Raw genomic sequence first — 17,785 nt, 5'->3', positions numbered from 1 at the left:
AGCATAGCCGTGTGAGATCTCGCTGTTGGCAGAGTGGGATGCTGGCAGCGAACGTGCTGTGTGGATGTGTCTCTGACAGCGAACGCCCCCCTTTGTCGCTAGTCCCTTATCCCTGACAAAATTCAGGGATAAGGGACTGGCGACGGGGGCGTTCTCCGTCAGAGGCGCATCCACACAGCACGTTCACTGCCGGCACCACCCTCTGCCAACAGCGAGATCTTGTGTGGCTATGCTAATCAGCCAGCTGGCAGCAGGGCTGAAGATCAGGGCCTTGTAGATGTGGCCCTGGTGAGGTTATTTGGGGGATTGTGAGCTGCCAGACTTCATCCCCAAACCTTCCTTTGCCTCCAGCATGTAAGTAGTGAGCATGATGAAGGTATGTGTTAAATATATAAACAAGTTTTTTTTTAAGTTATAGTAGGTTGCACCCAGAGTTTATGTTAAAGGAGTCACCAGTACAAAAGTTTGAGAACCACTGGCTTAGCACAGTGAGGTCCTGCTCCAGGACTGGGGCTTCTAGGCACTACTGAAATACAGATGAATTCACGTGATGTAGCACTTTCACTTTTATCTTCCAACTCAGTTCTCGAGCAGGAGGAATGCCAGAGAGAGTATTCAGAACTTGATTCAAGTACTGAGCATGATGTGAGCAAGTTATGTGAGTGAGCTTGCTGTATGGAAACTTCAGTAATAAAAGAGAGAAAATCTAACAGGAACCTGAGGTCAACAGGATAGGTTTTGCCCACAGGGTTATGCACCCAGTACAGTATGTTTAGTAGGGTAGCCCTGTAAAGAGTGGAGTTCCCATTTTCAGGCCTGTGATTCAAATTGACAAAGGACCGTTGTTTTAGCAAGTTTTTGTACCCAACCTGAGTAAACTGCACATAAAGGATCTGTTTACACAGCCATTAAAAATCAGATTTGGACTAGGTAGCTGTTTAAATGTGGTGTGGATTGTGGGCTGGAGCCAGTCTCTAGGACCCTGTGAGGTGGGAGAATCCCAGAGCTCAGGCTGCAGAATGAGCCCACATAGCTACACCACAACTAAATAGCCCATGCCCCACAAGCCCAAGTCAGCTGGCATTAGCCAGGCACAGGTTTTTAATTGCAGAGTCGACATGCCTGAAGAAGCAGCCAGCCACCTGAGATGGTGAATTTGGCAACCCATGAGGCAAGTGCTAATATGTCTAAGAAACCAGGTTCCACATAAACCACTCAAATATCAGAGCATGACAAAGGTATGTCTACACTGAATGTAGCAGGGAGGGCAACTTAGGTTTGCATACCCGTGCTAACTGCAATCTAGCTTAGTATTGCTAAAAATACCATGAAGTTACGTTGTTCTGGATTGTATGAGCACATCTGGAACCCGAGGTATTTGCCATGTTACTAGCCTGTGCCACGTTCTGTGCTACCTTGTCTTCACTGCTATTTTTAACTGCATTAGCTAGATTATGGCTAGTGTCTGCCGAACATAAAGTCACGCATACAGTTGTAATGAAAGACATGCCCTGAATAGACGCAGAGAGAGATGCTACCATGTCTACCCAAAATAAAGTCACACATATAGTTGTAATGGCAAACATGCCCTGAATAGACCCAGAGAGAGATGCTTTGCTGTCAGAAACAACTCTAGTTTACAAATTGCCACCAAAGCAATTTTAAATTACTCTGTATGTACTGATCGCAAATGTTTGTTGCCTCACGGGAGGCAGTATTAAAAGCAGTATTTGACTGCAAGCAGGATAGCTAAAGCATCTCTCCCCCATTCTCAAGGCTGGTTTAGTGATCTTAACAGTGAGGAACAGTATTTTTTATAAGAAAATGTGTCTCTTCTCATTTGTTTTAAGTGGAAAGTAATAATTACAAAACTAGTATCAATGATGCCTTCAGTCCTTTTTGGCATCTTGGGTTTTTTCAATGTGGTTTAATTTTTTCTAGCTTGGAATGGTTCACACAAAACAGTTTAAAAACAAAATTGGGGAGACAGATTTAGAAGACAAATATTGGTTCTTGGTTCAGGGGAATGCATATATAAAGTACCTGATATATATATTTTGAAAACTCCAGAAGATCCAGGTACTAGTCTAATTGTTTAGAGCTCATGAAAGAGATTAATCCACAAAACTGTATGTCCTAATTCCTTGACTTTATACAGTACAGTATGAGACCAAGATGACAAAGCTCAGGGGACATCACTGAAAGAAAAATGTTCCATCTCTGCAATTATAAATAGATCTTGACCAATATATTGATCATTTTGGTACTTAATACGCTTACCAACTGTAGATTCTTTGCTTGAGAGTGATTGTCTTAACTGCTTTGTTTTCAGTTAAATCTGATGAATGGTAATCATGAAATCCTAATCAAAACCAACGAAAGCAAAGTTTGTCAAATATAACCTGAAACTGGTAAAAACACAATTCTTAAATAACACTGGCCTTATTTTCGGAGGGTGCTGAGCACCCACAGTTCCCATTGAAGTCAATCAAATGAAGTGGACATCATCTCTGAAAATCAGTAGCTTTTAGCTGCTTAAATATGGATTACATACTTACCTTTGAAAACATTGGCATAGTTGTCATCATATCCAAACAGAAAACCCCAAATACAATTTAGATGACTGGCAAAAATAAAATAGATTTTATTGCTTGAACTTGCCAGTTGGTGTTACTGGGAAGTAAGCTTTCTCTCAATTGAAAATCAGTGCTTTTGAGCAAATAAGGGTAAAGAGAATATTATACACTTTGGAAGGGGACAGTTAAGTAAAAATTAAAATATGGCTGATTCAGACCCCTCATTCTGCCATACCTTTGTTCACTTTTATACCTAGTCTCTGCCCCATAGTTAAACAGTTCTTCTAATGGTTCCAAGCCCATTATGGTCAAGGACTTCAGTTTTAAGAAATGAATTAGGAAAGATCTATGGAGACCAGAAGGGAGAATATCCTTGATCATTCAAATACTTCCATTCATGCTTGATTCTGTTCTCATTAGTAGTCCCATTGGCTTCAATGGTAAGTACTTACAGATGCTTAGGTTTACATATCTAAGTGCTAACGGGGTTCTGGCAGATCACAATGAATGAGTGTGATTTTTTTTTAATTCAAATACTGAAATACATGGCACATTTTGAGACGAAAGATTAATGACCTCAACCTGTCTCTGCAGTGTTTCTAATTTCTTGACCAAGCATGTTTTTATATATCATAGTACTTCATCAGTTCTTGGGAAGAAGAGAGAGTTTTACTTGTCAGAACTTGATTGCTTTGACTATGTTTTCAGTAAAATCTGTCAGCACCATATTACCTGAAAATCTGAGTCAGAAAAAAATCTAGGTCCAAATAGACTGCTGTTGTGAAGTCACCCAAGATGAGAACTGTTGTCGACTCACTGCTTTTGAGTCAAGATAATAAATGCACATTTTAGTAACATTCAACAGGGATACTGATTTGCATAACCTGAGAGAAATTCTTATGTTCCATAATTCAGTTCCTTCAGCAATAAAATGGGCATTTCAAGAATTGTAACTCATTTTAAAATTTTGTGCTTGAAACTGTTTAGTGAAGGTGTGGGGGGGGAAGAAATAATAAACATTTTTTAGTCTTCTAAATGAGCAAATAAGGTGAGAGTGCAATATCCAATATACATAGTAAGCCAGCATTTACACAGTGAAAAGAAGCTCAGTTTACATGCTGAATTTAAAGTTTTGAATCAAATTGAAGGACACGGGGATATGAAAGTAAGGATGGAGATGGTTGTATTGTTTTATTTCAGTCCTCAACTTTCTAGTCCATTTCGAGACTTTCTGGACTTTCGTACATCCTTGGAGGACACAACACTCATGAGTGTTGTTAAAAGGCTACCTGTGGATTTGTTTTCCTGTCATTTAAAATAAATGCTTCTTTTCTAGGGCGTTGACCGCATTGAGCTGCCAGGCCTCAAATATTTGAGAACTGCCCGCATTCTTCAGGAAGGCATGGTGCTAACTGTTGAACCAGGCATTTACTTTATTGACCGTGTGTTGGACCAAGCACTCAGTGATCCTTCCCAGTCTTGTTTCATCAATAATGAAGTCCTGCAGCGCTTTCGAAGATTTGGTGGGGTGAGTAACTCTTCACTGGGCTAGATAATGGGTTAGGCAGATTTTTTTTTTCTGCTTTGTCTTTTCATGCATGTGCAGGAACATTTGCTTTAGAAAATGCAGTGGGGCCGACAGCCGCTGCAGGCTTAGGGACAAGGTGTGGGAGGGCTGGCTCCATGCCCCCAAAGGGTGGAGTGTTAAAGGAAGGGGCAGGGTGAAAGGCCCTTAGCGCTGTGTGGAGCATAGTGCTGCTCCCCACCCTCACCCTCTCAAGCAGCATGGAGTGACATTCCTGCAGCATTTCAAAGGGGCCTGGCTGCAGCTCTGGGGCGCTTTGAAATGCCAGGCCTCTGTGCACTTACCCCTTCCCTCACCCCCTCGGCTTCCCCCACATTGGCAGACTGGAGAAAATGTAATACATTATGGAAGAAACTATTTCTGTAGAGGGCGCTTTGTCAGTTGAGTCCCACAGACTAACAGTGTACTTTTAAATTCATTCGTTAACTCAGGTTAATTGGAAGACCATTTTCTTTGTCGATAGAAACACTTTCACCCATCTCTAAAGAGCCCACATGTGAAATAGGTGGCATATGTACAAGATGAGGCAAAGAAATGTATACATCATGAAACAAGGCTCATGTTGCTGACTCAGTTTCTCCTCAAGACAGCAACACAAAGAGAATTGTTCGCTTTTCCTGCTGTTGTGGGGGGGAGCTTTGTGTTTCTTAATCCAACAAGACATTAGTGAAGAACTGAAAAAACCCTTTGAGATGGATTTTGGTCATCTTGATATGAAACCTATGCACAAAGAATGGTGAGTTTCTACCCAGGGAAGTTCAGGGTCTTCATGAGCATGTAAGTTTGATCTTAACAGCTTAGGCTCCATATTGCAAGGTCTGCCTGTCAGATTGTGCATGGAGAAGAATGACTGTCTCAGGATAGGCCTGAGGCCTGTGTCTTGCACCACTCCCAACCCCAAACTGTCATTTATAGTCTTGTGGCTGCCAATCAGCAGGGAGCCTCATTCCTACCTTGCTGTATGTGACATGTCTCATGCCACTCATTTCATTCTAGAGTGTTAACTAGTTAGATGTCTTCAAATGTGCTTCCCATTACCAAAGTTGATATTTTGAAAGGTTTCAGATTTTTACTCAAACAACTCGAAGTCCTACTCACAATACCAGCAGTAAGAGTAGTAGATTTCCCATGTTGACATGTCAGTATGTCCCTGAATTAGAGAGGCTTTTTAGTTCAGCCTGCACAGCCATTCATTCCTTGGCTTTCCTGTTGAGGCCATCAGCAAGGAGTAGTTAGGACCAATTGTTGTGGTGACTTAGGAATTGTCTGTATTGCAACCACCAACTAATTTATCGTAATCTGCCAAAAATTATCTGCTAGTAACAGCTTCTCCATAGTTGTTCTGAGCTGATTGGTGGTTCAATCTAGAAATACTCTGAGTCATACAATCTGCCATACATTTGGCTTCAAAAGCACTATATCCAAAGTGTACAGGCTTATCACACACCCTGGGACTTTACCCTCTGGTGATTAATGTGCTTTGGTAGGTTGGAACATTATCTTACCTTGTTATTTCTTTTATCATTACTTGCTCGCCAGTCATGATACTGATGAATGAAAGTGTGTGTCATGTTTAACTCTGGTTTTATTAACTTTGAGCATGTCATACTTTGTTTGACCCTTAAACCTGTTTTAAAGGGACACTGTAAACACCCTTTCCCAATTTAAAATGGCCATACAACTAGGTTGGGTTTCTGTCACTTATCCCAAGAACAGAGTTTGGAGCTGTTTAGTAAGTGAATATTTCCAAGATAAAAATGAGAACCAGAATTCAGTCCCTCCATTATTCCCTGTATTGGTGTGAAAAGCCCAAGGAAGAACATGTTTTCTTTTTAACTCTGCAGGACAGAGCATGTGGAGGAGATACTGTGTATGTATTTAGAGTAGAACCGTTGTTTAGGTGCACATTCTCTGGGTCCATGAGCCCAGCATTTCCAAGTTGTTGCCCAACAAACTCACTCTTCACGTGCTTCACTGTAAATGCTTCTCTCTAGGGGACTACATGAGCCTCCAAAGTCCATTCCCTTTCCTAAATTTTGCTCATATCCCTTAATGATGACTCCTGTTGCCATCTAAGGCTATGTCTACACTAGACATAGAAGTTGACCACAGATATGCAATTTTATAGCTAAAATTGATTTATCTGCAGTTGACTTCCATGTCTGTCTACATGGTGGAATGTCAGCCTGAGCATTTTTCCCTTCAATCTTCCTTATCCACCTCTCACAAGGAGGACAGGGGTCGACTTTGCCCCCTGAGAGCATCGTTTTGTGTGTACACGAAATGAAAACCCGGAAGATTGACCCTGCTCAGGTCAGTCTTCCACAGGAGTGTGTCTGTAGCCTTAAAGAATTGTATTGGGTCTCTGGATTTGCCAAGTGGAATGGTGCACAGGAACGGATTGAGTGCCAGCCTCAGTCTCCAATACTCATTTGTTGTTTTAAAATAACACGCAAACAAGCGATCTGGTGTCATTCCCTCCCCCGCCCGGAAAAATATTGAAATAAGTGCCTAAAATGTAAGTACATCTAATTTTTGCAGAAAAGCTTAAAAGTAATACAATAAAAATACTCTTGACCACACTGCTAATTCTAGCTCTTAACACAATTCCTGGTGGATGAAAGACGCTCCAATGAATCTTACTAAGTTCTTGGTTGTTGCATTCTAGTTTATTTCCATTTGTCCAGGCTGAGGTAATATGTGTTCCAGACACATTTCAACAGTTTTATTGGCTACAATCTAAAATGATCTCAAAGTTGCCCACAGTTATCAATTATTGGTATCTATGGGGTTCATCACTACAGTGTGGCTTTACTCAGCAAGGGTTAAGTTTAATAACAAAACAAAATTGCATCTTACAAAGAAGGTCTTTGCCCATGAAAACTTACGCTCCAAAATGTTACTCTATAAGTTGCCACAGGACTTCTCATAGTTTTTTTTTAAATACTATCCCAAAAAGGAAGCAAGTTCCCTGATGTAAAGTATAACTTAGCCAGTACGAGATAATAGATTCCAGACTCTGCAGAGAGCAACTAAATAAATGGCCAAGCTTTTAAGTGTTCAGTGCCCAGCCTGTTTTCAGCCCATGAGAGATTTTGAACACAGTTGAAAATCTGGACTATGAATGTCCCATCATATTCTAAAGGTGGTCAAGCCTTTGACTCAGATATATTTGGCAAGAGCAGTTTTCAAAGACGAGGACCCACCACTGATGGTATGTCTACGCATAGGAATAAAGTTGAACTTTTTAACACTACATATTATAAAGTCGCATTAATAATGCCGCCATCTGTACTTGTATAGTTTGACATTGCAAAATTGACTTTTAGGAGTTACTCCTGGGGAAATCACTATTACAAAAGTCAACATTAGCGCCCTTTAAAATCAACCTATTGAGCGCTGGGGTGTAGACTGATGGTTTATAAAGTCAACCTTAATCCCTTCAATTAGACTAAATCTCCTAGTGTAGACCAGGCCTAAGAATTCCTGTCTTCCATGGTGAGCATAGAAATGCAGGAACAAATTCTCTTTCAGCCACAGCTCTCTCAGTCAGTAGAGAAACTAAGCATTCATTAGTCTTTTCACTGTTGAGAACAGAAAGAATTAAGAGATGAAAACTTATGACCTTTATTCTAGCTATTAATGCTGAGTTGACCAGAGAGAGGAAACAGAATTCAAGTAGAGCTCCAGGAGTAAGGTAGGAAAGAAGAGAAAAGAGCTCTACTCTCTTTCTTGTATTTCTTCAACAGTGGCTGGCTAAACTGCACCTACAAAACCCGTGCACATATGAAAGTCCTATTGAAAAGTGTCCAAATGATGTGTGTGACAGGTGTATCACAATCTGAGTGCAACTGATGTGTTCAGACTTGAAAAATTAATTTTTGAATCAAAATGGATTTGTTGTCATCACTATTTTCCTGGTGATAGTCAAGAAATGAAAGTATATATTATTAGTTGTTCCAATAAGGATGGCTTTGAGACAAGACTGGGACTCAGGAAACTTGGCTCCAATTTGTTGTTCTTCCACAGACTTCCTATGTGACCTTAGGCACGTCATTTTAGCTGTGTGTCTTAATTCCCTGCTTGTTTAGCTTGTGAGCCATGTGGGACAAGGACTGTTTCTTAATGTATACTTATACAGTGTGTAATACAACATATTTTCAAGCACCAGTCTCACCTAGGTCCTCGTGGTGCTTCCATAATACAAATTATGTCCGATTTAGGAAGTCCCTTGTGGTCTTGTTTATTGCACAGGAAAAGTGTCTTGTTCCCACAAGGGAAAGTAAAAAGCTGACTACCGTAGCTCTAGACATTATCCTCCACACTTATTTTTGACATATATTGGGATGTGACATTTCCATTCCTCAGAAGCTGATTTAGGCAGTTCAGGTGATGTTTTCGCTAAAATGCAGTAAAATCATCCAGTCTGATTTTGACCTATTATGGTCAGTCTCTGCTCAGATTTAATATTCCCCCATAGCATTACATGTTCATTGAACTAGCAGCCAAAACAACGTGTCAACTTTGTGTGTCTGGAAAAACACTGCATCACAACTGAATTGTAAATGGATTTTTAAATGTGTGTTCTACTCAGCTTTGCAAATTATTCTCATTTCACAGTAAATATCACTGTGTTCCATGACCTTGAAAACATGCTAATGTTATGGCATTATTATTCAAAATGTATTTTTTTTAAATTCAGAAATACGAAGTGCAATTAAAAGGCAGAATTTTTTTTTCTTTTTTCACATATATACAGGCATTTCATTCCCTTTGTATTTGATTCATACTGCAATGTGGTAGTTGATTTATATAAGTCTGAGCTCACTTTCTGTGTTTGTGGTACATGGATCTTACAGAATGGAAGCGATTACTAGGAATGATTGAAAAGTGATTCACTATAATGCATTAATCCATTATAATTGCACTCAAGCTTGTCTGCTCCTTAGTATTTCACATCATGCACGTTTAATGGTGTCCCAAAAACATGTTTGTAAAGGATTCACATAGAGAAGTTGTTAGCAATGATTAAATGTACAGTTTTCTCTAAAACCATTCTTAAGCCTTGATTTTCTATGATGGATTTAAATAATTTACTAGCCATTTATTCAAACAGCTACTAATTTATTAACTTCCCATAAACTATTAATGAACCATTGATAGAAAGCGTGGCTGAAATGAGGACACGCTGTGTGTAGAAGCAGAGAGAAGACTGGTTGGTCTGAGATAATGAGAGAGTTTCACTCTGTAGTAATACTGCAATGTAGTCATGTGGCAGTTTTGATCTTTGGATTTTTATACTAGAATGTACTTATAGCTGCAAGAAATAATGATATTTTTATGTGATAAATTTGTAACCTTAAAAATAAGTATGCTGATGTGTCAGTAGAATCCCTCTCCTTACCTTAGTCCATATACTTCACCAGAGTCTCATCTCCGACTCTTCAAGGCAGACACTCAGGTCCTTTCATCTGTAGTGCTTACACTAATTTAATTTGCATAGTTGCTTTTATAAGCCATATTCTTCCATCATTTCATAGATGGGACTCCCAGCAGCATGTCCCACTTGACTGTTTTAACCATGTCTGGAGTCTGACATGTTAGTCTGTACTGCTTTTAACTGTGTATGTGAGTCAGAACTGTGTTTTTAGTCCCTCAGAAACTTTAAGGCATCTTAGTCAAAAGAACTACAGTACCTTTCTCCTGGCAGACAGCACAGGACACCAAGGCCAGAGCACATTTCTGTATTAATGAGCTAGGAAAATAATTTATTAGGCTAGTTACATATTTAGGTGATGAAAACTATTTAACTCACATCATGTCCTTGACTATACACTGGAGACCATTGCTATAGGCAGGATTTGGTCCATTGAGTCAAGCCCTGTGAAGATCTGCTGCCAGTTAGACAACTGTGCAATCTTATCTATCTAAATAGGCCATGCCACCACACTTGATAGGAAAGTGGTGTTTGAAGGACAGTGGCTTCATCACTGGGCATTTTGCCTCTCCTGAAATATTTCTGAAACAAATCATTGTGTGGTTAAAAACCCAAAGATGCCAATGTGTTGTTTTGTACAATCTGTCCAAAAGCTAGATGTGAAGCTGAAAGCCAGTTGCTTAGAATTTACTATGGAACTCAACAAGGAAGCTGAATTAAAGTTGAACAAGCAACTGATGTTTGAGTGTTTGATTTTGCAGTTTGTGTGTCCTCGACATTTTGTGTATGTGTATAATTTCCTTGTAGCGTTGCAACCTTTAGTTCCTCTACTCACAGCTCCACTACTTGAGCCAATGAAATAACTGAATTGTCATTCTCTGTGTGGACCATCACTAGAGTGGAATGTATTTTGCCAGTAGATTTCACTACTATTTGCAGACAGCAGTGAAATGGTGAGGCTCAGGAATCTTGAGTTCTATTCCATGTTTGGGAGGGGAGTGTTGTCTAGTGCATACAAGCTCATCTTCCTATTTTGCCCCCTCTCCACCCCCCCCCCCCAAAAAAAGTACCTTGGCCTGTTCTGCCCTGTCTCCTCAAATCTGTCTTTATGCCAGTCCTGTCTCTTCTGCACCCTAGTTCCTTGTCTGTCCCTTTCTCCTTGTCTATCCTGTCCCACTCTCCATTCCTTCTCGTCTATCCTGTCCCACTCTCCATTCCTCAAACTTCTTGACAGGTCTCCTTTTAGAGTCAGTGCTGGTCTCCACCTTCTGCCTCCTCATCCAAGCTCTCTCTTCCTACCCTTCTTTCTTCCCCTCTCCTACAACTGCCTCCCAGACCTAATCTTTCTCCCTGTCTCCTCATCATAAATGAGTCTCCCCTCTACCCTTCCCCCACTCCCCATTCATTTGTACAAGTCTCTGTGTTCAGTCAGTCCCAGTCCTACACTCCCCCAGCAACTGGCTCCAAATCTCCCCTCCCATTTCTTTCGCTTGTTCTCCCAGTCTTATCACCACCCAGATCTAGTCTCCTTTACCAACCAGGCTCTTCAAAGATGGTGTCATGTTTGATTCCTTTGGTGCTTTTTATTTTGATGATTCACTGATCAGTTCAAGATCAAGAAAATAAATATCTCTTTCAGACGCATGCACTTGCTCACGCTATGTCATCCACTTTCCTGCTGCAGCTTTAAATGTGTGCTTTTTAGAAAAATGAGTAAGAAAAGATTTATAACCTTTGATATTACAGCTGTCCAAATCTAGTTCAATTCTGCTTTATAACACGCTAGATACCATGTAAAAGAAATAGTCAAGCAAAGACATGATAAAACAGTATAAGTCTAGATGACTCACCTTGTTTGAACAAATAGATTATGTTGCAAGCAGAAGTACAAATGTTGACCAGCTTTATTTTTAGTTTAAAATGTCAAGAGGTCAGAAACAATTAAAGCCACTGTAAGGTGGGAGTCACCAGGGCTTGTGTTCTCTTGGATCGACACCTAATAAAATTGCTTTTATTGCAGCTTAGTGACTTACTAGCATTTTTCTGATAAGATAACAGGAATGACTAGGTAGGCATATTTCCTGATAAGAAGAGATATGGGAAATTAGAGCCAAACAGAAAATGGTACAAGCTTTTCATTTTACGAGAACAAGAACTAGAAAAGCTTTTTTAAAAACTACCCTGCTAATTTCTTATGCAACATTTAAAAATACTTATTTAAGTGTTAAAGGAATATTGAAGTAAAAGCTGCTACCAGACTTTGTCACTGGAAGTTCAGTGGCTTGTAACTAATAGGCTGCGTCTACACTAGTCCCCTTCTTCGAAGGGGGCATGGTAATCAGCCTGAGTGGAGAATACTAATTGAAGTGCCACAATGAATAAGCAGCACCTCGTTAGGCTAATTCTCCCCGTGGCAAACTTCAAAGCACTGGCAAGCTGTGTAGCCGCAGGCACTTTGAAGTACCTGCGTACCTTTGAACTGCCCTTTCTCCCAAAAATTCATCGTGGAGCTAATTGTACTTTTCAAAAAAAGATAACGATGTGATGTAAAGTGAAAAAAGAGCAGCACAGTGGCTGTGGAGGTAAGTGGGTCAGCATTGTAGGGCACATTATGCACAGTCAAATCTATTGCTGCCAGTAGTTAGACTACATGGGGACATTCCAAGGAATGGGTTCCCTTGCTGCTCCCTGTACCTGAGGGTTTGGAATTCTTGGATCCAAAAAAGGCCTCTTACTTGTCCTTCTCACAACACATCCTAGCTGACACCTGGCACATCAAGTGTAGATACACTTTCTCAATCATGGGTGCTTTGCTTGCTGGGTTTAGGTGAATCTGAGCTACTAGCATGGGCACCTAGATGGAATGCCGTGCCTCCCTCATAGCAGTGAGATGTTCTGCTGCTCACAAAACCTCATTCATCCAAACCAAACTAGACTGAACATGCACTTTAGACACCAGCTGTATTTGCTTGCTGGGGGTGTGTCTCACAACACATTAAAATATACTGGTAATGGTGTGTTTTCTGTAACAGGTACGAATTGAAGATGACATTGCAGTGACAGCCAATGGAATGGAGCTACTAACGTGTGTCCCACGTACTGTGGAGGAAATAGAGGCTTTCATGGCAGAAGCCCAAGGCAGCAGCAAGGCATTTGACTCCTTGGCTCATCAAAAGTAGTAAACTCCACAGTGGTTTGTGCCTTCAACCAACCACCCGTCATACTGAGTTTACATTACTGCTTACAAAATAAAATGTATCCAAATCCGCAAAGCAAATTGAATTAGTCAGGAGGCTGGGATGATTACTTTATTAGCAATTAAATTAGAAAGACTCAGAACTATGCATTCTGCTAGTTCCAACTCTTTATGCTTGCAATTAACAATCTATATTACAAAGTGATAACTGAAAAATACTCAAGTACGAACAGGTGAATTTATAAAGTTTTAAAATCTGTCCTTATCTGTATCTTACCTCTTTCCAAACAGATCTGCATTTTGATACCAGTGATTTTTCTAAAATAACAGGTGTATTGTCTGAATGTTGTTAAGATCTTTATTGAGGCCTAAATTGGACCTAAATTAGTTAACACTCCACAGAGGCAACTTCTTTTCATTGGATATCCACAACTCCCCATCAGCTATATTGAATGGTCATAATCATTCTGACTGATCACCCTACTTTACAACGGATAGTAACTTTTCTTTTGCAGTAATTTTCTTACATATATACCTGCCTTTGTATTTCCAGTCCAGTTCACCTGATGATGTGGGTTTTACCCACCAAAGCTTATTCCTTAATAAATCATTTATTTTTAAGATCCTATAGGGCTCCTTGCTGTTTTTATAGATACAGACTAACGCAGCTATTCCTCTGAGACTTTCAGTCCACTGCATGCTCTGGAAATTCAGGCTCTTCATTATTATCTAATTACTGGGGGTATTGAACCTTCATGTATAGACCACATCCTTCACTCAGAGAGGCAGGAAGAAATCTCAGTTTGTCCATCCTTCAAAAATAAAGAATATTGTGGTGAGCAGATTTGGAGTCTTAAAAGTTTCCACCTGAACAGCATGGAGAGAGTGTCTTATGTTACAGGAATTCAGCGTTATGAAGTAGAATACTCTACAGAATAGGTGGGATTTTTAGAACTATCTGATATTGGTAAAGGATCCATGTAAAATTTGCTTTGATGCTCTATAAATAGGTAATAATGTTTATAAAGTTGAGTTTCCCTGCATACAAGATATTCATTTTTCACAGGAACATTTCCTTACCATACAGCACATGAATATTTACAAGATTACCTGCAAGGAAAAGTACATTTTTCATAGTGATGGAATGGCATTACTTACAAATAAATCCAGATCATGTTTCCTTGTTTTATGAATACACAGTTCAACCTGCTGGCTGAGCTGGGTAGTGACTTGACATGAAATCTCACTACACCGTGTTAAAGCCATAAGTTAAATACTTATTTTTACCAAAATACGATGCTAGGCCCAAAGTATAGTGTAAATTATTAAAAATAAAATAATTAAATGCTGATAATCTATTCAGAAATTCAGGCTGTGCAAATGTTAGCTCCAGTAATGCTAACACCTATTGTTGACACACTTTAGAATGTTCCCAACATCATCGTATCACCATCAAGGGCTCACTGTCACTGATATGACTGCCAGATTTCAGAACCCAGATTACGCCTTGTGTTAGGCCCAGTGTGCACAAGACCATTGCCACAAAAGGATGATCCCAAAGTGGACGGACTAACAGGTGTCATGGAGCCAGAATGATAGCTTTTGACTTTGATGTCAAATTCTCTGTGGCTAGAGTAAGCACAGGAAACCTTTGTGCACCTCAGCAATCTGCAGCTTCTTTGCAGTCTGACCTACACCAGGGCACCAGCCTAGCACAGCGTAGCCTGGGATCACAGAGTACAACTTCATACCATGTTTGGTCTGCTGCTTTCTACGCTGCATTTTGCTTTCTTCATCAAGCAGCTGGATCTGGGTCTTGGTCTGGAGCAATTTCTTCTGAAAGTGTTAACTGGATTTCACTGTACAGTGTGCGCACGCACACACGCACGTATTGAGTCAATGGGTGACCCACTGGCAATACACTAGTGTTAACTTGCGATTAACCAAACATCTACATTGAAATAGTCTAGACAACAACACTGTGCTCGGTTAGCTCTAAGTAAATTTGATTTACAAATGTGGAGACTTTCATCTTGTACAGGTAACATGACTATCATACAGTTAGGACAAGGCAAGTCTCATGAGCTCTAGCATGAGGTCTCCGCTCTTTTAAATTGTCACTGAGAAGTGGGGTGAGACAGTGAGGCTTCTTGTGCCAGTCAACAGGCTTGTCTATAACTGTGACCCTCCCCTAGCTTTTGTGCCTCCTAAAAAGGTTCTAATGATTGCAACATGCTAACGAAAAGGACTCCTGTTCTTTTCCTGAAATAACTTTACAGCTACAAGAAGAGATTCCAAGAGCATCTGCCAACATTCTAGACTCACCTCCAGCTGGAAACCTGACCAGTTTACTCCGTGAAAAACTGCCCATGTCACCACTCCCTGGCTTCTGTCAGGATACAGTAGTAGGCATCCTTTGATCCCGAGGGATCATGGGTTTGTGCCCCAGGATACATACCCCTGAATAAGTCAAAGTACGTTTCTATATTCATACTCTGAACACATCCATTAACTCATCTATGCTGGGCACTTAGAAACACCATTTGCTTTGGTTGAACAGCTTTGATTATTTGAAAGCAAATGTTTACAGGTTTTAGAAAATATAATTTGGGTTTGTTGCAACTAGACTATAACCTATTTCTAGTTACCAGCCTCCCCTTCCTCTGCAGGTAATCCTGACAGACATTTTTCCCTGCTGCTGTAGAACAGGTTAAGCAAATAGTACTGTAGAAGGCAGAGCAGGTTGTGCCTTAACATGTACCAAAGAACAAATGCCGTGAAATGTTCTAAAAGGAGACAGAGAAATGTGTCACAACTGACGTATTTATCTCTCCCTCATTAAATATGTCCCAGATATGTTTAAATCTAGTTTGTGTTCTGACATTTTTCTTTCTAGTTAGAGCCCCATTATTTTTGTCACCATAAAATCTACCTCTTTCTGCAGAAATCAGCTGTAGAATCTGAGTTTTTGATTATACAAATTTAAGGTCCCAGCCATTGGGGCGGGTTGGGAATCCTTCCAAGGCTGAGCCAAGTATAACCCATGCAAAAATGTCTGCCAGAGACCTGGTTTACACACACACTATTGATTTAACAAAAGGGTAAGTCTACACTCAAACTGCTACAGAAAGATTTCACCTTTTATTACTTTGGTACTGGTGCGAACACACTTCTGTTGGAGTAAATTTCCTATTTTTATTCCATCTGAAGAGACTTTTTTCCAGCTTAAAAACTATGGAAATAGGGCACTTTTATTTCTAAAACTTCCTCACATTAGGGATACAAACCCTTTCACATTCCTGGAGTGAACACTTTAGTTTGTTATATGTGAGAGCTAACATTATAAATACGTTAACTGGCCAACTACGGCTTGCTCATCTTTTCTAAGGGTTTTCAAGTGTGTTAGCCATCATGCTTTTACACATTTTCTCCCCCTAGGGTGGACAAGTCCATACACGCTTTCACTGAGATAATTAAAGGAAATGAATTAAAACCCATTTAGTTACTTTGGTGCAAGTTTTTGTGGCCAAGCCTGAATTGTTTCATTGATGCAATATCGAATTAGACCTCATCTACATGTACAGATTGTACCACACTAACTTTCCTGGGACAGTTTAAAGTGGTATAACCCCTCTAATGGGCATAGTTATACTAGGAAGGGGAATAAGAGCGACATCAGTGTGAGGCATCTTTAGCCTGGTACAGGGGTCGGCAACCTGTGTCTCTTTAAGAAGTCACTCGTGGCTCTGCCGCTGATGACTCCTCTTGTGGCTCCCTGCCCTGCCACTCTGAAATAATGGAACTAAATTTAATTGGTTTAACGTCCAGCAGGGTGGCAGGAGGGATCCAGCCATTAAACCAATTAAATTTAGTTCTGTTATTTCAGCGTGGCAGGACAGGGAGCTGCCCACACTGCAGGTAGGGGAAGAGAGTCGGAGAGCTGGTGGGAGGGGTGACTGAGTCTGCCCCTGCTGGAGCTGCACTGCGGTGGTGCAGGGGGAGTCAGCAGCTATGGAGGAGCAGTGACAGCATGGAGAGCTTGTTGTCTGAGGTGGGTTAATCCTGGGGATTGTCACGTGGGTTTGAATCTCAGAAGTTAAGCTTGGAGATAGGGAGTGGATTTGGGGCTGAGAGGGATTAATCCTGGGGATGGGGGGTGGGTTTGTGGGCCAAGGGTAGAGCATGGGAATATGGGGTGAGGGGCACAGCATTTTCCTTGTCCTCATTTGCTCTCCAAGCAAGGGGTGAGACTAACAAACTTTCTACCTGGTACAAGTCATTGTGTTCACGTTGTTCTTAAAATAGGGGTGAGGAAAAGTACAGTTTGATTTTATTTATTACGGACTGTCTTGTATTCACATGCATTGCAACACTTGTTGATTTTGTAACCAAATTTGAAAAAAGGCTCTTCTCACTATTTTGGTTGCAGACCCCCCCTAGCCTAGTATAACTGCAGCCACACTAGGGGTTGCCACTATAATTATTATGGCTAAAAACCTCATCTCTAACTGTATATAATTATACTGCTACAAAAGCTGTGTGCAGATCTGGCCTTACATTGGCAGGTCTTAACTTAGTAACAGTCTGCAATCATCCTGAAAAACATCTTAAGGGAAGAGTGCTTTGCGCCAAATCAATCAGTGAAATGTTTTGTACTGCAGTATTACCTAATGTCCCACTGTGCTACATGCTGTACAAACAAGAACGTAGAGGATTCTGACACATTTATGTCAAGATTCCTGAAGCATGTGTGGCACCGTGGTTAGTCGTCTCCATATGCTATCTGCATATATACATGTCCTGTACAATTAGCATGAATAAGAAATGCATAAACTAACTTGAAAAACTCCATTGAAATAGGCACATACTGAACTTTCCAGCGCAGAAACATGTGTATCCCACTAATTACTAAGGAAGAAGAAAATATAAACACCAGCATGTTTCTGAGTTTGTACAGTTAATAACAGAAGTAAACCACTGTGGCCTTAAAT

General features: G+C 40.5%; 1 protein-coding gene across 1 annotated transcript in view; it reads left to right on the top strand.

The window, feature by feature from the left end:
• PEPD (peptidase D) overlaps positions 1-13,986 on the top strand; it is a 241,605-nt gene extending 227,619 nt beyond the window's left edge. The window contains exons 14-15 of the mRNA XM_075009013.1: positions 3,913-4,104; positions 12,631-13,986. Of these exons, the coding sequence (XP_074865114.1) occupies positions 3,913-4,104; positions 12,631-12,777 (339 nt within the window). The 3' untranslated portion in view covers positions 12,778-13,986. The remainder of the gene's footprint in view (positions 1-3,912; positions 4,105-12,630) is intronic.
• Positions 13,987-17,785: the final 3,799 nt, after the last annotated feature.

The sequence above is a fragment of the Carettochelys insculpta genome, chromosome 14, assembly GCF_033958435.1.
Source record: "Carettochelys insculpta isolate YL-2023 chromosome 14, ASM3395843v1, whole genome shotgun sequence".
NCBI lineage: Eukaryota > Metazoa > Chordata > Testudines > Carettochelyidae > Carettochelys > Carettochelys insculpta.
The sequence above is the reverse complement of the archived record's forward strand: the minus strand, read 5'-3'. Positions and strand labels throughout refer to the sequence as shown.